This window comes from Megascapheus bottae, chromosome 6 (genome assembly GCF_031878675.1).
Source record: "Megascapheus bottae isolate mThoBot1 chromosome 6, mThoBot2.hap1, whole genome shotgun sequence".
In the NCBI taxonomy this organism is placed as follows: domain Eukaryota; kingdom Metazoa; phylum Chordata; class Mammalia; order Rodentia; family Geomyidae; genus Megascapheus; species Megascapheus bottae.
The window spans coordinates 76,364,498-76,386,545 of NC_143514.1; the positions used below are offsets into that span (position 1 = coordinate 76,364,498).

General features: G+C 45.3%; 1 protein-coding gene and 1 pseudogene across 1 annotated transcript; one reads left to right on the forward strand and one right to left on the reverse strand.

The window, feature by feature from the left end:
• Positions 1–7,100: 7,100 nt before the first annotated feature.
• On the forward strand, positions 7,101–10,113 carry LOC150062473 (PRAME family member 12-like). Its single transcript, XM_090334022.1, has 4 exons — positions 7,101–7,165; positions 7,301–7,597; positions 8,199–8,780; positions 9,483–10,113. Exons 1-4 carry the CDS (start codon positions 7,101–7,103, stop codon positions 10,111–10,113), a joined length of 1,575 nt encoding a protein of 524 aa, XP_090190148.1.
• A 5,805-nt stretch (positions 10,114–15,918) lies between these two features.
• On the reverse strand, positions 15,919–16,899 carry LOC150062474 (insulin-like growth factor 2 mRNA-binding protein 1 pseudogene; annotated as a pseudogene).
• Between the last annotated feature and the right edge of the window lie 5,149 nt (positions 16,900–22,048).

Here is a 22,048-nt window from a genome sequence, read left to right on the forward strand (position 1 = left end):
ATTAACCTCAAGAAAATTGGAAGTGGAGCTGGGCTCAAGGGATCAGTGGTAGCCTGGATCCATGGAGGTCAGGGACAGTGCCCAGGCAGAGTTCAATCCCCAACACACACACACACACACACACACACACACACACACACACACACACACACACACAGAGAGAGAGAGAAACGGAAAAAAGGACAGAAGAAAGAGAGGACAATTTCCTCTGTCTTCCAGTTTAACTCTCAAAAACGTGGTGTCGGGGTTGTGGGCACTGTGGTCTCTGTGTCCTATGTGCTGGTGGGATGGATTCTACCTCGGAGGAACAAGAGGAAATTGTGGTTTCCCTGGCTGGCCCCATGGAATGGACACATTTACTCTGCTCAGTTGACCTCATAAAAATAAAGGAGATATTTTGCTTTATGGCTTCTTTTGTATTTACTTTTATTATTGGGGTGATGTGCAGAGGGTTAGAGTTCTATATGGAAGCAATTGAATGTATTTCTTCTTGGACATCCGGTCGCTGTCTCCTGAGTAAAGATGTCTGTAATCAAGAGGTCAGTGCTGTGCCTGTCATCCTAGCTACGCAGGAGGCTGAGTTTTGTGGATCCCAGCTGGGGCCAGAGAGTCTGTAAGACAAAAGTCTACCGTGATCTTAATTTCCTACCCCAAACCTGAAGTGAACCCGTAGTTTAAATTGGTACAAATCTACTCTTAAGCATAAGAGCTCAGGGGTAGTGCCCAGGCCTTGAGTTCATCCCTAGTACTTCCAAAAGGAAAAGAAAAAATGACTAATGAAGCTTAGGCACCAGTGGCTAAACAGCTGCTATCCTAGCTCCCCTGGAGACAGTTCTGAGGACAGCAGTTGTAAAGTAGAACAGGCAAGAAAATCCTTCAAAAACGTATCTCCCAGTAGACTTTCATTAGGCCAGAGTCTCAGCTTTGTCAAGGGGCATCGTGACAGCCAAATGGGGAAAAGGCTAAGGGGCAAAGCCAAGGCCCTAAGTTCATGTCTCAGTACCCCCATCAATAAAGGAAAGAAAGGGGCTGGAAGTTGGCCTACTGGTGGAGTGCTTACCTAGCCTGCAGAAAGGCCCTCAGTACCACAGATTCTGTCTTCAAAGGAAAAGAGAATTGCCAGGAACTGATGGCAAATTATCACATGTTGGCTGGTGGGTGGGAAAAATAAGACTGCACCTGGCCTGGATTGTGGCCTAGCCGTAGAGTGCTTGCCTAGCATGCACAGAGCCCTGGGTTCTACCTAGCAGTAGAGTGCTTGCCTAGAATGCACAAAGCCCTAGGTTCAATTCCTTCGTATCACATACACAGAAGAAGCTGGATGTGGTGCTGCGGCTCAAGTGGTATAACCTTGAGAAAGCTCAAGTTAGTGCCCAAGCGCTGAGTTCAATCCCCAGGACTGGCCAAAAAGAAAAACAAAAGAAAAAAAAGATAGATTTCAATGGATGAGAATTTGCCTTAGTGAGAGAGTGTTTGCATAGCCTGCAGCAAGACCTTGGTTTGATCCCTCCATACCACAAAAATAGAAAAGGCCAGCTATCATGAGTGATTGCTGTCCTTAATGTACTATGTTATCTCTCATCTCTTTTGCTGTCCCTTGCTTATCTCACATTGTTACAGTATTTCACCTGTCATCTGATATATTGTATATATGCTTATTTGGTTATTTGAAATCGGATTGGGAAGGGGGAAAACAAGATGAGGGGTGGGGTAGGGGGAGGGAAATGGGGACCAAGACATGAGAAAGGGTATCAATGTTTGTGAAGTAATGCACCTTCTATCCGGTGAATATAATGGAACCTTCTATTAATTACAATAAAACATATATGGAAAAACATAAATAGAAAAGGCCAGAAGTGGAGCTGTAGCTCAGCTGGTGAGCTCCAGCCTTGAGAAAGCTCCAGGACATGGCTCAGGCCCTGGCAAAAGAAAAATATTTCAAAATCTGGGTCCTGTAATTATGATCTGAAAATCCTAACTTAAAATGATCAAATATAGAAATATCCAATCGACTTTAGGTGGTTATAAGAGGAACTTTAGTTTTCCCTATGGGTGAGATGGAAAACAACTACACCCAAAACAAGAGAGAAAAGGAAGGCCATAATTCAGGATGGAATGAATGGTGTTAGGTGTTGTTAAGGCTTTAAAGTACTGAACAATATCATCCAACAGAGGTCTCTCGATTTGTACTGAACATTATCATCCAACAGAGGTCTCTAGATATAGAACTACACCAGAGGAAAAGAAGGAGCTGTTTGACAATCTGGCACCAATTCCTTTTATTTATTTACTTTTTAACAGTTTCATTAACAAATCAACCTGAGCTAGGGACATGAGACTTATTTTTGTTGTTGTTGTTGTTGATGATCGTGGGATTTGAACTCTGGGCCTGGGCCTTTTCTTCAGCTCAAGGTTACCAGCCCACCCCCTTGAGCTACAGCACCATTTTTGGTTTTCTCCTGGTTAATTGGAGTTAAGAGACTCACATTCTTTATTACCTGGGTTTGACCTGCAGTCCTTACATCTCAGGCTCAAGAGTAGGAAGGATAACTGGCGTGAGACACCATGCCAAGATATAAAGTTTGTTGGGCCTGCTTTTCCTTTTCAAATGCTGGGCTTGACCTCAGGGCCTGAGCACTGTCCTTAGGCTTTCCTCAAGGATAGAGCTCTGCCACTTGAGCCACAGCACCACTTCCAGCTTTTCTATGTATGTGGTACTGAAGAATCAATCCCAGGTCTTGGTGCATGCTAGAAGCAATCTACCACTAGGGCTAACTCCTGGGCTCTGGCACCAATTCTTTAAAAACAAAACAAAACATTTTATTAACACTGATTTTTTGCATCATTTTTCAAATGCCACGTTTAAGAAACAAATATTCACGAAGGGAATATATATAATCACTGGTACATACATTTTAGAACATCATTAAAATGAAGCTGAGACTTTGTACGTCATAGACACATACCAATCTATATAATATAATAGTACGTCAATAGAGTACATATCCCAGCATAGATTTCTATGTCTGTGTACTTAAATTTATATCTCCAACTCAGTGTCAATAACATTGGGTACCCGAATATTGAGTCATCGCTTCTGTACTGTTTTGATCTAATATCCACATAGCAAGGAGACCATGTGCCTTTTGTTCCTTTGTCCTTGACTTATCTCACTCAACATGATTTGCCCTAGTTGTATCCACTTCCCGGTGAATGCCTTTCTTTTGTCTTGTCTGTTGACCCTGTGGAATTACATTGTACATATGTACCGCGTGTTCTGTATCCATTCTTCTGCAGTAGGGCATCTGAGTTGCCTCCATCTCTCGGTTATTGTGAATCATGCAGAGATGAACATGGCTGAGCAGGTGTCCTTATCATATCCTGGGTTATGATGCTCAGGGTAGATGGCCAGGAGTGGTATGGCTGGGTCATAGGGAAGGCCTATTTCTAGATTTTTGACAAGCCGCCAAACTGCTTTCCAGAGTGGCTGCACTAGTTTCCATTCCCATCGGCAATGCAGTAGGGTTCCTCTGTCTCCACATCCCTGCCAGCATTTGCCGTTGTCTGAGTTCAGATTATTGGCCATTCTGATTGTGGTAAGGTGCTATCTTAGGGTTGCATTTTTTTACATTTCCTTTATGACCATGGAGGGATGATGAGCAGTTTCTCTGTTTGTTTGTTTGTTTGTTTGTTTGTATGCCTTTTGAACCATTCTTTGAATAAGTCTCTCTTTAGCTCACTTGCCCATTTAGTGATTGGTTGGTTGGATATGGAGGAGGATTTGTTTCTTGAGTTTCCTGTGTAAATTGGATATTAAGCATTTGTCTTGTGTATTATTGGTAAATATCTTCTCCCAGTTGGTTGGCTGTCTTTCTACTTTAGTAGATTTCCTGTGTCCACGCAGTCCCATTTGTTAAGACTCTCTCCAATCTGTTGTGGCACCAATTCTTAACAAACAGAAAAACAACCAGGCCTGTTGGCTCACCTCTATAATCCTAGCTACTCAAGAGCCTGAGATCTGAACATCACAGTTCAAAGCCAGTCTGGCACCAAAGTGCAAGAGACTCTTTTCTCCAATTAATCACCAAAACCAAAAAGTGGCTTTGTGGCTCAAGGACTAAAGTGGTAGCCTTGAGCTGCAGGCACAGAGACAGGGTTTCAGGCCAGAGTTCAACCCCTCTGACCACCGAAAAAGAAAGAAAAAGAAAATTCTAAGCCAGGTGTCTATGGTCCATGCCTGTATCTTACACACTTTTCTCTCTTTCCTGCATTAACCTCCAAAACCTCAGTAGCAGACCTGTGACTCACGGGAAGAATGCCAGCCTTGAGCACAAAGCCTAAGGGATTTGGAGTTCCAGGACTGGCTTAAAAGAATAGTCTGCTCTGGTCAACCACATAACTATACACTTTTGTGTACTACATTCCATGAAACAAGAGAAAATACATTTGGACACTAAGATAAAAATAAAGCTGGGCACGGTGGCTCACACCATAATCCTACCTATTCAGGAGGCTGAGCTGTGAGGATCGAGATTCATGGCCAGCCTCAGCAGTAAAGAATATGAGACTCTTATCTCCAGTTAACCCCTAGAAATCAGGTAGCTGGGATGTAGCTCAAGGAGTGGGGTGGTGGTCTTGAGATGATGAGCTCAAGGACAATGCCCAGGCTCAGGGGTAGGGCAGTAGCCTTGAGCTGAAGAGCTCAGGGATAGAGCCCAGATCCAGAATGCAAGCCCCCTGACTTACCAAAGAAAAACTAAGCAAATAATAAATAAAGTAGGGCAGCAGTGGCAGTGGCTCATTCTTATAATCCTGCCTCCTCAGTAGGCTGACTTGTTGTATACATCGCGCTTCAACCCAGTCTAGTAACAAGAGTGCAACAGACTCTTATTTCCAATTAACTTCCAGAGAGTCAGAAGTAGCAATCTGGCTCCAGTGGTAGGGTGATAGTATTGAGTTGAAGAGCTCAGGTACAATGCCCGGCCTAGAGTTCAAGCCCCACTACCCACCAAAACACAAAAGAGAGACAGACAGAAGCAAAGAGAGAAAGAAAGAAAGAAAGAAAGAAAGAAAGAAAGAAAGAAAGAAAGAAAGAGAGAGAAAGAGTGAGAGAGAAAGAAAGAAAGAAAGACAGCGAAAAAGAGCGAGAGAAAGAACAAAAAATGAAAGAGAGAGAGAAAGAAAGAAAGAGAGAGAGAGAAAGAAAGAAAGAAAGAGAAAGAGAGAGAGAAAGAGAGAGTGAGAAAGAAAAAAAGAAAGAAAGAAAGAAAGAAAGAAAGAAAGAAAGATCTCCTATTTTAATGACCCAAAAGCATGAAGTGGAGGTGTGGCTAACATGGAAGAGCTCATGCCTTGATCTGGAGAACTGAAGAGAAGAGGATGTTAATTTAAATTCCATTCCTAGAAATAACCCAACACACACACACACACACACACACACACACACACACACACACACACACACCACACACACACACTCAGTGACTGGGCCTATTACCTCCAATGAAGAACATCTACAACACATACTGAAGAGCAGAGCAAGTCTTTCTCTCACACAGGAACTTCAAAGTCACAGGAGAGTGAGTGAAACACAGGCATCTGGGTGGACAGAAGCCACAACTGAGTATGAAAACCTTCAGTTTCCTTAGCTGGGCAGGGTGGCTCCCACCTGTAATTCTAGGTACTGAGAAGGCTGAGATGGGAGGATCAAGGTTCAGACCAGCCTGGGCCAAAATGACCTGAGATTCTTATCTGCAATTCACCTCTAGAAAACCAAAAGTAGTGTTGGATTAGTGGTAGGTGGGCAGCCTTGAGCCAAGAGCTCAGGGACAGAGCCCAGGCCCATGGTTAGGGCAGGGCTTGGCTCAAGTGTAGGGTGGTAACCTTGAGCTGAAGTGCACTGGGACAACGCCCTAGCCCAGGGCTAGGGTGGTAACCTGGAGCTGAAGAGCTCAGGGACAGTGCCCACACAGGGTTCAGGCCCCTGACCCACTAGGGAAAAAAATGAAACTCTTTACCTTCCCTGACCTTATCCCTCACCCAAGAACCCTTTGGAGAAGGCAAAGAAAGCAACCAGGGTCAAGTAGGTAGTCCTTCAGGTGTCCAGCAGAGCTGCTTTCTGATTGGACACTACTACCTAGCCAATGGGAAAGCCAGTAGCCAAGGAATAAAAGCTTCAGAAGAGCCAGGTGGAATCACTGCCTGCTGCTGCTGCCTCCTGGGAGACCAGGCGACCTGACCCACATCTGGTAAGTCCCCAGCCTCCCTAGGGATACACAAATATTCCTCTCAGCCTTCTCCCACTGAGAAGATGGTGATTTGGGGCTCTTCTTTGTGCCAATCCTGGGGCTTTTAAACTCCATATCTATATAATGTCTCTGACTTATGTTTCCTCAAAGCTGGTACTCTACCATTGGAGCCACAGCTCTTCTTTTGAGTTGTTTGGTGATTGGTTGGGCATGAGGGTCACAGAGTTGACTGTCCAGATGGTCTTTGCACCCTGAACCTTAGGTTGCAACTGGGATTGCAGATGTGAGCCACCGGCATCTAGTAGGAATTTGTCCTCTTTGGATAAATTGATTTAAGACATTAGTTTGGATTCCAAATGGATCTTTTCCTCAGCCAGAATAGCTGGATTTGTGTTTTGATTATTCTCATTTCAAATTTATAAAACCAAAGGTGTGCTTACTTTTGCTCTTGGTATTGAGTTTGAACTCCTGTCAGCATCCTGATTAGCTAGGATTAGAGGCTTCAACAACCAGTCCCTTCTAACTCCAGGCTTCTGATATGGGATCAGAGATGAGAATCACCATCTTGACTAACTCATTATTATAGCTTATTCGGGAGACCACGGTTGAGGATTCAAAACCAACTCAGACAGGAGAGTGTGATGCTTGGATGTCCCATAAAACATGAGAATCACAAAAAGGACAGTGAGCTTTGGTTCAGGTGGTAGAATGGCAACGTTAGCCATCAAGAAAGCTCCTCAGACCTGACTTCAAGTCCCATGATATGCCCCAAAAATCGGAGTAACTTTCAGTCTCATTGTGCCAGACCAACGGATTCTGAGATCAGAGTCCTGCCTGGAACTGGGTGCAATCATGATTGGCTTGAGTGTGGCTGTGTTGGGGTCTTCCTGCTGCCTTGTGTCCAGTGCTGTGCCTGGGTGGGCATCGGGCTGAGTGGAAAGGGCACCAACTGACTTCTCTCCCCATGGCTGCAGTGGTGACAGTGATGTGACATGAGGTCTCTTCAAGAAGGGCCTTGTCAGCTTGGGTCTGACTTGCTCTTTCCCCTGCAGGTTCATCCCACTGACGACCAAGAGCTTTCCCCCACTGGGGCAGCTGGCAGTGGAGAGGCTGCTGGAGGACCCGGCCCTGGCCATGTCTGCTCTGGAGGTCCTTCCCTGGAACCTCTTCCCAGCACTGCTCCGAGAGGCCATTGTCAAGAGACGTGTGGAGGTGCTGAAGGCTGTGGTGCAGGCCTGGCCCTTTGCCTGCCTCCCGCTGGGGGCCCTGATGAACCAAGGAGACCTGGAGATGTTGCAAGTCACTCTGGAGGGGCTTGATATGCTGCTGGAGCAGAAAGTGTGGCCCAGGTAAGAGGGACCCAGGTTGCAGGCAAGGGAGGACCCGGAGTCCAGGATGAGGCACACCACAGTCAGGGAGAGTGGGGTAGACCCGTGAGACAGCAAAGAGCCAGAGGATCACAGGCTCTCTGCTGAGCTGTGGTGGAACAGGGCTTCTGGGCGTGGAGGATCACAGGGATAGCTGCAGGCATGGCAGCAGGATCCCCACCTACCTCATCCCACAGGTGAGAAGAGTGGTGTAAAAGTGGACAAAACTGCAGGAGACCAGTGGCTCACTCCTTTCAGCTTAGCCTCTTGGAGGGCAGCTACGTGGAAGATTCTTCAACCTGGATTAGAAAGTCCCTGAGATTCTCTGCCCCAATCAACCAAGAAAGAAAGTCAGAGTGGCAGTGGGGCTCTAGTGCCACATCAACCAGTCTTGAGGGGACAATCCTAAGGGGCGGCGTCCAGGTCCTGCCTTCAAGTTCCATTACTATTGCCCAATTAAAAACTAAGAACCCAGAAAAAAAGAGCAAGAGCAAATGTGGACGCTAGGGGAGCTAAGTCAAATCAAAGCCGGGAATGGAGATGGTCTGGTGTCTGCTCTGAGAATATCCTGTGTGTCCCCCAGGAGATGCAGACTGCGGGTGATAGACCTGCGGAATGTGTTCCCCAACAACTGGACTGCCAGCGACTTAGCCTTACATCGAGCCTGCTCTGCAGTGGCCCTGACTGACAACCCAGCAGCCAATCAGCATCCAGAGATGGCAGAGCAACCACCCTTCCGCATAGTCATCAATGTGTTTGTCAGCATTGGCTCCCTGGATTGTGGCCTCTCCCACTTGCTCCAGTGGGCTGAGACAAGAAAAGGCCAGGTTCAGCTGTGCTGTAAGAAGCTGCAGATTCTTTCAGAGTCCACCTCAGATTCGACCTCTAAAGTACAAAGCATTCTGAACGTGCTTCATCTGGACTCCATCCAGGAGCTGGTTGTGGAGGATTTATGGAATCATAAAATCATGGCAAATATTGTTCCTTATCTGGTCCAGATGAAGAATCCTCACATCCTTTCTCTCTCCAAAACGACCATGGAACGGTGTACTTCGAGTGCACTCAATTTGCATGCATACTTGTTCCAACTTCTGCATCCAGAAAACCGGAAAGATCTCATTACTGGATCCAGAATCCGTTACGAGAAGCTAGACAAGGTCTTCAGGTGAGGATCCCAATTCAAAGGTAGCTGGGGCAGGAAAGGCTGGGAAGCTTTCATCTACAATCATCTGCATTTCTTCCCACCAAGGGGAGGTGACCCAGGGCGTCAGGTTGGTAGAATTCTTGATTGAGCAAAATAGCTCAGCCAGCATGCAGAGCTGAGCTGGCCTTGGCTTGAGTGGATATGAGCCGGCCTCGGGTGTGTGGGGTGATGGTGAGAGGACACAGGAAGAGTTGTGCTCTCCTGAGCATAGGGCTGAGATTTCACCTGGCCTCTCCATGGCACAAATCCTCACGGTGCATACTGGGAGCATGCTCAGGCAAGAAAGCCCACTGTGGACTCGGTAAGGGTGTGTGGCTGTGAGTTCCTCTGTAGGAAGGGCGTCTGAGCTCACAGGATGGGAAGTGGAAGGCCAAGAAGACCGTACTGTTAGGGGAATAGGAAAGGATGATTTTGCTGAGGTTTGGGGGATAATGAGCCCAAGGTCAGGAAGCCAGATGTGAGGAGAGGGGGCTGGAAGATAGGCAGCATGGGTCAGACTCAGGGACACTGACAGGAAGCAGCCTGGGCGATGGAGGGCCACAGGGCTCAGCCAGCATTCTCCTGCGATTGGTCTCCATTGATGCATGAGGACAACCTGTGAGGACCGTGTACCCAAGTCTGCTCTGCTCACCACCATTCACCCAGTCTCTCTGCTCTCTTCAGCTCCCTGAGGCCCTTGACGACTCTGTCCTTGAGTTCACTATCATGTTGGACAGCAGACTTGACACATCTGTCCCAGTGTCCCTGCACCAATCAGCTGAAACACCTGTATCTCTCGAATATGTATTTGGGTCACTTCAGCCCTGGGCCGCTTGGAGCTCTGCTGGAGAAAGTGGCTGGCACCCTGGAGACCCTGGCCTTAGAACACTGTGGGATCGATGATGCCCAGCTCTCTGCCATGCTGCCCACCCTGAGCCAGTGCTCCCAGCTCAGCTTGTTCAGCTTCTATGGGAACCCCATCTCCATGGCCACCCTGCAGAACCTGCTGAGGCACACAGCCAGGCTGGGCCAGTTGAGCCATGGACTGTATCCAGCCCCTCTGGAGAGTTGTTACCACCAATGTCTGCTCTGGTGTGAAGTCAACCAGGAGAGATTTTCCCAGCTCTGGGAGAGCTTGGTGCAGGTCCTGAGGGACATTCAGCCAGCCCATCAGATCCAGATCTGTACTTCCTCCTGTACGAGGTGTAAAAAGCGCGAATTCTGCAGCTTGGCACTAAGTGGCAACTGCGTAGTTGCACAGAAATATTCCTTTCCAAGGACATTTACAGAGTGTATCTTTTGTACACGTCACTAGTTTAAGCTATTTTCTTGGCCTCTCTTCGAAAGAATGATGAGTTACCCACTCAAGACACTGCTACATCCTAAAGTGGTCACAAATCCCAGACCATTCCTGAAGGATACAGAAAAGAGAGTCAGGAGCCGTGACTAATGCCTGTCATCCTAGCTACTCACGAGGCTGAGACCTGAGGACCAAGGATCAAAGCCAGCCTGGGGACAAAAGGACCTGAGACTCTTATCTCCAATTAACCTCTAAAAAACAGGAAGTGGAACTGGGCTCAAGGGTAGGGTGGTACTCTGGAGCGATTGGGCTCAGGGGCAGTGCCCAGGAGGATTCAAGCCCCATGACACACACACAAAAATAAAATAGGAAAAGAGCAGAAGAAAGAAGAGGACAATTTCCTCTCCCTTCCACTTTAACTGTAAAAAATGTGGTGTTGGTGTTGTGGGCACCGTGGGCCCTGTGTGCTGTGTGTGCTGGTGGGGTGGATTCTACCTGGGAGGAACGAGAGGGAATTGTGGTTTTCCTGTCTGGCCCCATGGAATGGGCACATTTACTCTGTTCATTTGACTTCATAACAATAAAGAGATGTTTTGCTTTATGGCTTCTTTTGCTTTATTATCGGGGTCATGTGCAGAGGGTTAGAGTTCTATACGGAAGCAAGTGAGTGTATTTTTCTTGGACATCCGGTCGCTCTCTCATGAATAAGGACGTCTGTAATCAAGGGGTCAGTTCTCGTGCCTGTCATCCTAGCTGGTATCTTAGGGTGGTTTTTAATTGCATTTCCTTTATGAGCATGGATGATGAGCATTTTCTCATTTTTTTTCCTTTGCCATTTTTACCTCTTCTTTGATAAGTCTCTCTTTATTTCCCTTGCCCATTTAGTGATTGGTTTGTTGGGTTTCGAGGAGGATTTGTTTCTTGAGTTTCCTGTAGATATTTGATATTAAGCATTTGCCTGATGTAGTATTGGTATATATTTTTCCCAGTTGGTTGGCTGACCTTCTACTTTATTAGCTATGCCTTGTCTATGTAGAAGCTTTTTATTTTTAGGTAGTCCCATTTGTGAAGCCTCTCTCCAAATTGTTGTGGCACCAATTCTTTTTTTTTTAGGGGGGGAGAGTTCTTTCTTTTCTTTTCTTTGTTTCTTTCTTTGTTTCTTTCTTTGTTTCTTTCTTTCTTTCTTTCTTTCTTTCTTTCTTTCTTTCTTCTTTCTTTTGGTGTGTGTGTATATATATGCATGAGGTACTGAGGATTGAACCCAGGGCCCCAAACACCTTCTAGGCAAACACTCTACCACTGAGGTCCATTCTCAGCCCAAAGGTTTACTCCTTTTTTTAATTTTTATTTTAAAAATTGTACTTCATTGTCAGGATGATGGGGTTACAGTTACATTTGTCAGGTAGGGGGCACGTTACCTCAGAACATTCCCATTTTTTGAACATTCCCTACCCATGTTTTTCTCCCAATTTCCCTCCTCCCCCATTCCTCCCATTCATTTTGTTTTTTCCTTCCTGTCCCTATTTCAAATAAGCAAACAAATGCAATATACCAGGTACAAAAGTCAGATAACAGTAACAACATGAGATAAGCCATAAGGAGAAAAGAGAGAGAGAGGGAGAGAGAGAAGAAATAACTTCACATGGTACATTAAGATACACACACACACACACACATATATATATATACATATATATATATATATATACATATATATATATATATATATCTTGTTTCCATATCCTGGAGTTCATTTGCTTAGCCTCATCCTTTGTGGCCATATGCACATAGCTATTGCACTATTGTTTTCTTAACTCAATGCTTGCAGTTCGTTTTGATACCATTATATATATATATATATTTAGCAATTGGGTTATTGTGATCCCTTGCTAAGAATATCACAGATGTATTCTAGTTGTTAAAATAAATGAAAATATATAAGTTACATTTTTTTGGAGCCTGGCTTGCTTCACTTAATACAAATTTTTCCAAGTCTTTACATTTTCTTACTAATAAGGCAATGCTATACTTTCTGATGGAGGTATAGAGCACTACTGTATACACACATAATACATATATATATATATGCCACATCTTCTTGAGCCATTGATATACTAAGGGGCATCTGGGTTGGCTCCACATCTTAGCTGTGGTAAATAATCCTGCAAGGATAAATGCTGAAATGTTAAATAATGCTGGTAGGTTTAGTATGGCCTTGTTTGTGGTCATTTGGGTAAATGCCCAGGAGTGGGATTGCTCTAGGAGAGTTCTATGTTTATTCTTCTGAGGAATCTGCACACTGCATTACAGAGTGGTTGAACAAGTTTGCATTTCCACTGGCAGTGTAGTAGCATTTCCTTCTGGTCACATCCCTGACAACATTTGTTATTTCTTTTTTATTAAAGAATTTATTAACATTGATTTTTACATCATATTTCAAATGACCTGTTTAACAAACAAGTATTCAAGAAGGGAAACTCTACATACAATCACTGGCACTTAGTTTTCAGAACATAATCAAAATTAGGCGAAGGATTTGTATATCAGAGATACATATTAATCTATGTAATAAAACATTATGTCTATAGTTTTTTTTATTAAAGAATTTATTAACGTTGATTTTTACATCATATTTTAAATGACAAGTTTAACAAACAAGTGTTCAAGGAGGGAATATCTATTTACAATCACTGGGACTTAGTATTTAGAACTTAATCAAAATTAGGCTAAAGGTTTGTATGTCATAGAAACATATTAATTTATGAAATAAAACATTATGTCTATAGAGTTATAGGATTTTATGTCTATATAGTTATGTTTATATTTCCATTACTATGCCCATAGTGCTGCTGAGAAAAATGTATAAAGTTTCACCATTGGATGGAAGATTCTGTGTATATCTGTTAAGCCCAGCTGGGCTATGGTGTTGTTTAAGTCGACCATGTCTTTGCTTAACTTTTGTTGAGTTGACCTATCATTTGGTGAGAGTAGTGTATTAAAATCTCCCACTATGTTTGTGTTTGAGTCTATCTTGTTCTGTAATTCTAAGAGTGTTTACTTGGCGAATTTGGGTGCTCCCATGGTGGGGGAGTAAATGTTTATAACTGTAATATTGCGGGTGTGGATTGTACCCTTTACTGATAGGTAATGGCCATCTTTTTCTTTATGTACTGATTTTACTGAGAAGTTAATTTTGTCGGAGATTAAGATTGCTACTCCTGCTTTTTTGCCTGGTGCATTGGAGTGGACAATTCTTTTCCATCCTTTCAATTGGAGTTTGTTTCTGTCTTTGGCAGTGAGAGGCAACATATGGATGTGTCTTTTTTCTTAATACAGTCTGCTGCTCTGTGTCTTTTGATTGGATTGTTCAGCCCATTCGCTTTTAGGGAAATTATGGAAAAGTGGTCAGTGTCCATAGTCATTATTTAGTTTTACTTCTAAGTTTCTTTCTCTCTCTTTTTTCCCCCTTTTGTGTTTAGTGAATTATAGATAGTTGCTTCTTGATGGGGGGGTTCTTGATGTTCTACAATTTGTTCTCGATTAATTAATATTTTTTGTAATGCTGGTTTATTGTGCATGTGTTCATAAAGCTTCTCTTTGGAGTGAAATATTCTTGTTTCTCCCTCAAATGTAAATGCTAATTTTGCTCAATATATCAGTCTGGGTTGGCAGTTGTTGGTCTTCAGGACATGAATGATGTTTTTTCAAGCTTTTCTAGCATTTAGGATTTGGGTGGAGAGATCTGCTGTAAATCGATTTTTTTTTCCTGTTGTAGTATAGCTCTTTCTTTGTTTTTGCAGCATTTAAGATCAGCTTCTTGGTATTCGCTTCTTGTGTTTTTCACTATGATATGTCTAGACGAGTTCTCTCTAGGATCTTGCCTATTTGGAGTCCTGAAACCTTCAATAATGTGAGTATTTTCCCTTTTGAGGTTGGGGAAGTTCTCTGCTATGATTTTGTTGATAAGGGTTTCATTCCTTTGTCCTGGTACTCTGCCCCCTCATCGATCCCTGTTATACGACTATTAGATTTCTTGGCTGCATCTGCCAGGTCCTGGAGTTCTCTTTGGTGAATTCTAACTGCTTTCTCCAAACTGATGATTCTCTGTTTCAGCTCTTGCTTTCTATCCTCCGTTCCTGCTGTCCTATTCTTCATCTCAGTCAATCCGTCGCTTAATGCATCTATTTTTGCTTGAATTGTGGAAACAGCTGCTCATGTCTGCTGAGAGGGTATTAATCTTTACTTCCATTTCTCTTTTGAATTCGAGGAGCTCCTTGGTAATTTCCTGCTTATACTCCTGGAATTGTTTTTAGAATTCTGCTTTAATCTCTTAAATCATGTCCACAATCATCTCCTTGAATAGAGTCATATTTTAGGTCTCTTCATGTGTCATTTCTTGGGATGGTATCCCTTCACTGTTGTTTCCTTTTGGGCTTTTGTGGGTCTTTGATAATTTATGTATGTCGTAATTTGTCATTGCACTTTCCGAGGCATCAAGGACTGTTGTAGGTTTGCTCTGTGGTCAGTTGGTGCCAGTCTTTACTTGGCTTGGGACTGGTGCTTCTGGAAATCTGTGTATACCTGTGCTTCTCAGCTAAATTGGTTCCACCGGTGACTAGGTCAGAGTTTGCAGCTTTACAGGTGTTCAGCCTGTTCCCAGAGGCTGTGTGCCACTGCACAGCTAGCTCTCAGCCCAACCAGTGGCCCCACAGTGGGCCATAGGATGGAGTTGTGTACTTCAATCTCAGCTCGCCCAGCAGATGGCTAGCTGAGACCCATCGGGAAAGCAGAGCTGGTGGCGAGCTACATAACTTAACCAAGACCCCTCCCACCATGCCCAAGAAAGACTGGCAAGTGCAGGGGGACAAGGAATTCAGAATCCTGTCCCTTTCCCCAACTACCCCCTCCCCCAGGCCATTGACAGGAGACTGACAGGCGGGCAGGCGCTAAGACCCAGCATCCCACCAAAGGGGGCAGAGGTGTCCCTGCTCCCATCTGCCCAACAGCCTCCTCTCCCAGACCACTGAAACTGGAGACTGAGGGGCACTCAGACCCTGCCTTCCAACAGCGGGTGGGGGTGTGCAGGAGTCTTCAAGCCAGCATCTGACTGACCCAAACCTAAGCGGGGAGCCCACCTGCAGGGAGTCTCCACCAAAACAGCACCAAGGGGCCCCCACCAAGTCACGGAAAGACTCTCAGCCAAAGCAGCTGAAATACAGCAGGGAACTGAAGGACAGACTAGCAGGGGCCGAGCTCACCCTCTGAGAGCCAGAAAGGCATGGCTCTGCCCTCGGAGCCCATGTCCTAGGCTGGGCCCTGCCTCTGGGAACAAGGCGGAAACCAGTCGGGCTGGTTTAGCTGAGAGCTACCAGAAATTCCCAAATCCCAGACCCCAGGCTGGGCCCCACCCCTGGGAACAGGAAAGATGACATTTTTAAGGTTACAAAACAGCCATCCTTTGAGGTTTTTTTAAAAATCTGAAGAAAATTTTATTTCTTTTCCCCACTAGGGTCTGTCCCACCCTCTAGGTGGAGGGTGGACAGCTTCCTTAAACAATCCACGTTTAAAAGCACCCTGAGCTAGAATTCAATGTAATGAGGAGGTTCTGAGGGGTGGCTGTACGGTTAATTAATTGGCCTGGTGTTTGTGGCTGGGAGATCACAATTCCTCACTGAGACATCTAGTTCAAGACAGTGGGCAAACCTGATCTCCAGCCTGGGCCAGGGGGACTCTGATTCCCACTCATTCTCAGGCCTGCTGGGAGAGCACGTTCTCCAATCTGCCCATTGTTCTGGAGTCAATAGGACGGGAAGGGGCTGGTCACTTCCTCCGTGCCTGGGCCTGGTTGCTCTGTCCCTTCTGGTGCTGCTGCTTAACCTGAACCAGAAAGTCTCAAATCTTCCCCTTGGCCATCTGGCTGGTGTAGAAGTGCCCAATGATCTTCACAATGACCTGGTCATTCTCATCCGGGGTCTGGTCTCCTGGCACTCCCACTTCAGGAGCTGTTAAGCTCTGCAGTTCGTTCACCATTTTGCCACCTTTGCCAATGACCTAGCCAGCTGCCGAGGCTGGGACCCGGATGTGGGTCTCCAGTTTTACTTCCTCCTTGGGACCGAAGAAGTTTTCTTCTTTGAGTTGCCCATAGATTCTTCCCTGAGCCTTAAATTGGGCTTCTGGGGGTCCAGTGATGATAACCATTCGAACTTTGGAATCAGGTGATTCAGGTGGAGCAATCTTGATGGAGGCGCTGGAAACCAAGAAGCTGCTTGATGTGCTGTCCCTCCTTGCCAATGATGGCACCCACTGCCAGGGCAGAAATGAACACCTGCACCATCTCCTGCTCCGCAGCCATAAAGGAGCTGTAGGGAGCAGTCCCAGTAAGGCTTCTGGGAGGGGTGGCACCACGGTGGACGAGGCTGGGGAAAGACCAACAATAGCCAGGTTGAGGGCAGGGATCAGGTGAGAGTGCAGGGTCGTGGTAGCCACATCGTTCTTGTAGGCCTCCCAAACTTTCTTCATGATCTCCTGCTCAGCCCTACAGCAGTCCTAGATGGCCCCCTTCACAGTGATGGTCCTTTCTGGATTGTAGAGGGTGAGGTCCTACAAGGAGGAGATGGTGATTTTCAGCTCCTTATTCAGTTCCACCTTCTTGAGGTTGCACCCTTCCTTGCCAATGAGCCGCCCCACGAAGTTACTGTGGGCCAGGATCTTCAGGGGGACCTCATAAGCCGTTTTGGTGTCCTTATTTTTGGCACCAATTCTCAAGAAAGAAAAAACAGCCAGGCGTGGTGGCTCACACATGTGATCCTAGGTACACAAGAGGCTGCGATCTGAGGATCACAGTTCAAAGCCAGCCGGGGCGCTAAAGTCCGAGAGACTCTCATCTCCAATTAATCACTATAAAACAGAAAGTGGCTTTGTGGTTCAAGGGTAGAGCCTTGAGCTGAAGAGCACAGGGACAGCGCTCAGGACAGAGTCCAACCCCAGGACTCAAAAATAAAAAAAACTAAAAGAAAATTCTAAGCCAGGTGCCTGTGGTTCATGCCTGTAATCTTACATTCTTTTCTCTCTTTCCTACCTTAACCTCCAAAACCTCGGAAGTGGACCTGTGACTCATGTGATAGAATGCCAGCCTTGAGCACAAAGCCTAAGGGAGAACACCCTGGCCCAGGGTTCTAGTCCCAGAACTGGCATAAAAGAATAGTCTGTGCTGGGCAACCACATAACTATACACTTCTGGGTACAATATTCCATGAAACAACAGAGAATACATTTGAGCACCAAGATAAAAATAAAGCTGGGTGTGGTGGCTCACACCTGTAATCCTAGCTACTCAGAAGGCTGAGAACTGAGGATCAAGATTCAAAGCCAGCCTGGGCACTAAAGAACATTAGACTCTTATCTCCAATCAACCACTAGAAATCATGGAGTTTGGTGGTAGCTCAAGGGGTAAGGTGGTAGACTTGTGCTGATAAACTCAGAGACAGAGCCCAAGTACAGAGTTCAAGTCCCATGACACACCAAACAAAAAATAAGTAATAAATAAATAATAAAGCACCAGTTGCAGTGGCTCATACCTATAATCCTGCCTAATCAGGAGGCTGACTTCTATGGATCTCGGTTCAAAGCCAGTCTGGGCACAAAAGTCCGAGAGACCCTTATTTACAATTAACCACCAGAAAGTAGGAAGTGGCAATCTGGCTCAAGTGGTAGGGTGATAGCCTTGAGCTGAAGAGCTCAGGTACAATGCCCAGCTTAGAGTTCAAGCTCCACTACCCACCAAAACATAACAGAGAGAACGACAGAAGCAAAGAAAGAAAGAGAGAGTTAATCTCCTATTTTAATGACCAAAAAGCCTGAAATGGAGGGGTGCCCAAAGTGGTAGAGCTCATACCTTGATCTGGAAAACTGAGGAGAAGGGGATGTTAATTTAAATTCAACACCCCCCGCCCCGCCCCCCCCCCTCTCTCTCCCTCTCTCATTAACTTTTTCAGTGACTGGGCCTATTACCTCCAAGGTAGAACATCTACAACACATATTGAAGAGCAGAGCAAGTCTTTCTATCACACACATGAACTTGAAAGTCACAGGAGAGTGTGTGAAACACAAGCATCTGGATGCACAGAAGCCACAACTGAGTATTAAAACCTTCATTTTCTTTAGCTAGGATAGGGGCTGGGTGGGGGCTCCCGCCTGTAACCCTAGCTACTCAGGAGGCTGAGATGCGAGGATCAAGGTTCAAAGCCAACCTGGACACAAAAGGACCTAAGACTCTTATCTCCAATTAGCCTCTAGAAAACCGAAAATGGGGCATTGGCCCTAGAGTAGGGGGGGGGGCAGGATCAAGTAGGCAGTCCTTCAGTTCTCCAGCAGAGCTGCTTTCTGATTGGATACTAGTACCTAGCCAATGGTAAAGCCAGTAGCCAAGGGATAAAAGCTTCAGACAAGTTGAATCACTGCCTGCTCCTTTTGCCTTCAGAGAGACCTGGCTACCTGCTCCACATCTGGTAAGTATCCAGCCTCCCTAGGGAAAAGCAAATATTCCTCTCAGCCCCTCCCAGGGATGCCACTGAGAGGACTGTGATTTGGAGCTCTTCTTTGTGCCCATGCTGGGGCTTTTAAACTCAGTACCTGTGTGCTGTCCCTGAGCTGTGTTTCCTCAAGGCTGGTACTCTACCATTGGAGCCACAGCTCCTCTTTTGGGTTGTCTGGTGATTGATTGGAGATGAGGGTCACAGAGTTGACTGTCCAGGTTGTCTTTCTACCATGAAACTTAGATTTCATCCAGGATTACACATGTGAGCCACTGGCATCCAGAAGGAATGTGTCCTCTATTGATAAATTGATTTAAGACATTAGTTTAGATTCCAAATGGATCTTTTCCTCAGGCAGAATAGCTGGATTTGTGTTTTGATTGCTGTACCTTCAAATTTATAAAACTAAATGTGTATTTTCCTTTCCTCCTGGCCTTGAGCTTGAACTCCTCTCAGCTTCCTGAGTAGCTAGGATTAGAGGCTTGAACCACCAGGTCTCTGATATGGGATTAGAGATGAGAATCACCATCTTGACTAACTCCTGTTAGCCTAGGTAATCAGAAGGCCAAGATCTGAGGATTCCAAACCAACCCAGACAGGAGAGTGTGATGCTTAGATGTCCAATGAAACATGAAAATCACAAAAAGAGTGAGCTTTGGTCCAGGTGTTAGAATGCCAGCATTAGCCATGAACAAAGCTCCAGTGTGGCCATGAGTTTGACCTAGTGGTAGTTTCTAGCTTGCCTACCATGAACGAAGTCCCCGGTTCAATTCCTTGGTTCCACATACAAAGAAAAAAGCCAGAAATGGTGCTGAGACTCAAGTAATAGAGTTCTAGCCTTGAGAAAGTCCAAGGACAGTGCTCAGTCCCAAGCCTGGGACTGGCCAAAAAAAAAAAAGGAAGAAAGAGAGAGAGAGAGAGAGAGAGAGAGAGAGAGAGAGAGAGAGAGAGAGAGAGAGAGAGAGAGAGAGAGAGAGAGAAAGCAAGCAAGCAAGCAAGCTAGCAAGCTCCAGGGACCAAAATGTTGGGGTGACTTTCAGTCTCCTCATTGTTCCTGACCAGCGGGTTCTGAGATCAGAGTCCTGCCTGGAACTGGGTGTGACCATGATGAGCTGTGTGTGCCTGTGTTGGGGTCTTCCTGCTGCCTGGTGTCCAGTGCTGTGCCTGTGTGGGCATTGGGCTGAGTGGAAAGGGCACCAACTGACTTCTCCCCCCATGGCTGCAGTGGTGACAGTGATGTGACATGAGGTCTCTTGAAGAAGGGCCTTGTCACCTTGGGTCTGACTTGCTCTTTCCCCTGCAGGTTCATCCCACTGACGACCATGAGCTTTCCCACACTGGGACAGCTGGGAGTGGAGAGGCTGCTGGAGGACCTGGCCCTGGCCATGTCTGCTCTGGAGGTCCTTCCCTGGAACCTCTTCCCAGCACTGCTCCGAGAGGCCATTGTCAAGAGACGCATGGAGGTGCTGAAGGCTGTGGTGCAGGCCTGGCCCTTTGCCTGCCTCCCGCTGGGGGCCCTGATGAACCAAGGAGACCTGGAGATGTTGCAAGTCACTCTGGAGGGGCTTGATATGCTGCTGGAGCAGAAAGTGTGGCCCAGGTAAGAGGGACCCAGGTTGCAGGCAAGGGAGGACCCGGAGTCCAGGATGAGGCACACCACAGTCAGGGAGAGTGGGGTAGACCTGTGACAGATCTCTCTTCAACCTGTTTGCCTATTGTTGGCATATAGAAAGGCTACTGATTTTTGCAGGTTAATTTTATATCCTGCCACTTTGCTAAAGTGGTTTATTAGTTCTAGGAATTTGGGAGTGGAGCTTATTGGGTCACTCAGGTAGATGATCATGTCAGCTGCGAAAAGGGATAGTTTAATTTCTTCTTTCCCTATGTGGATCCCTTTGATGTCCTTCTCTTTCCTTATTGCTCTGGCTAAGGGTTCCAGCACTATATTGAAGAGAAGTGGAGATGAGGGACCAGAAATCCCCCTTAGTCCCCCTCAGATACTCTTAATAAAACCCTTCAGTGAAAATTAACTTCTCAACAAGTAAGTGTTCAGTTCTGTATTTCATGAGGCCCTTTCGTTAGGTTATAAAAATGGCTTGTAAAAGATGCTTGCTAAACAATTCTGTAAGAATGCTTGCTAAATGATTTTTGCTAAATAATTGCATAAAAAATTATAAATGGAATAAGAATAAGGAAGAACTGTACGTGCAAGACATGCCTGTGGTTTGCACCTAAAAGTGTCATTTCTGCTTGCCCTAGCAGTCGGTTTGTGGGTTTTGCCTTCAAAAGGACTGCAAAATGTAACCGGGAACTCTCCCTCCTCCGAGCTAGAGGGTGAGTTCCCAGCCAGGCTGGTATCCTGCAATAAACCCTTGCTGTTGCATTTCGGATTCCTCAATCTCGGTGGTCTTCAATGGGGGACTCCTCCGCTGGGCATAACAGAGAGAGTGGGCATCCCTCTCTAGTTCCTGATTTTAAGGTAAATGGTTCCAGCATTTCTCCTTTTAGTATAATACTGGCTATAGATTTGTCATATGTGGCTTTAATTATTTTAAGGAATGTACTCACTATTCCTATTTTCTCTAGTGCTTTCAACACAAATGGGTGGTGTATTTTGTCAAGTGCCTTCTCCGTGTCCAGAGAAATTATCAAATGATTCTTATCCTTAGCTCCATTGATATGATGTATTACATTAATTAATTTGTGAATGTTAAACCAGCCTTGCATCTGTAGGATTAAGCCTACTTAATTGTAGTGTATAATTTTTAAAATTTGTTTCTGGATTCTGTTGGCTAGTACTTTTTGAGGAGCGGTGTGTTTGTGTTCATTAGAGAGATAGGTTTGTAGTTCTCTTTTTTTGTTGAGTCTTTCCTTGGTTTGGGGATGAGTGTAATATTAGCTTCATAAAATGAGCTTGGTATGGCTCCTTCTGTTTCTATTTCTCAACAGAGTTTCAAGAGTATGGTTATTCATTCATCTTTAAAAGTCTTGTAGAATTCCACAGTGAAAGCATGTGGTCCTGGGCTCTTTTTGGTTGGCATTTCCCTGATTGCTTCTGCTATCTCATTGTATGAGATTGGTTTGTTCAGTTTGCTTATCTCTTCTTGGTTCAATGTGGATAGACTATATTTATTTAAGAAATCATCCATTTCTCCCTTTGTGTTTAGTGATTTATAGGTGATAGCTTCTTGATGGTAGTTCTTGCTCTTCTGCAACTTGTTCTTGATTATTTGTTTTTGTAATGCTGGTTTAGTGTGTCATATAATTTCTCTTTGAAATGAAATATTCTTGTTTCTCCCTCAAATGCAAATGTTAGTTTCACTGGCTATATCAGTCTGGGTTGGCAGTTGTTGGTCGTCGTGACATGAATGATATTTTTCCAAGCGTTTCGTGCATTTAGGTTTTGCATAGAGAGG

What these genes read in the sequence shown, in the direction of transcription:
- LOC150062473 (XM_090334022.1), top strand. Translation starts at nt 7,101, where the DNA reads ATGATTGGCTTGAGTGTGGCTGTGTTGGGGTCTTCCTGCTGCCTTGTG. An exon ending in GTGTCCAGTGCTGTGCCTGG is followed by an intron (nt 7,166 to 7,300) that starts GTGGGCATCGGG and finishes TTTCCCCTGCAG; the next exon opens with GTTCATCCCACTGACGACCA. An exon ending in AAGCTAGACAAGGTCTTCAG is followed by an intron (nt 8,781 to 9,482) that starts GTGAGGATCCCA and finishes TGCTCTCTTCAG; the next exon opens with CTCCCTGAGGCCCTTGACGA.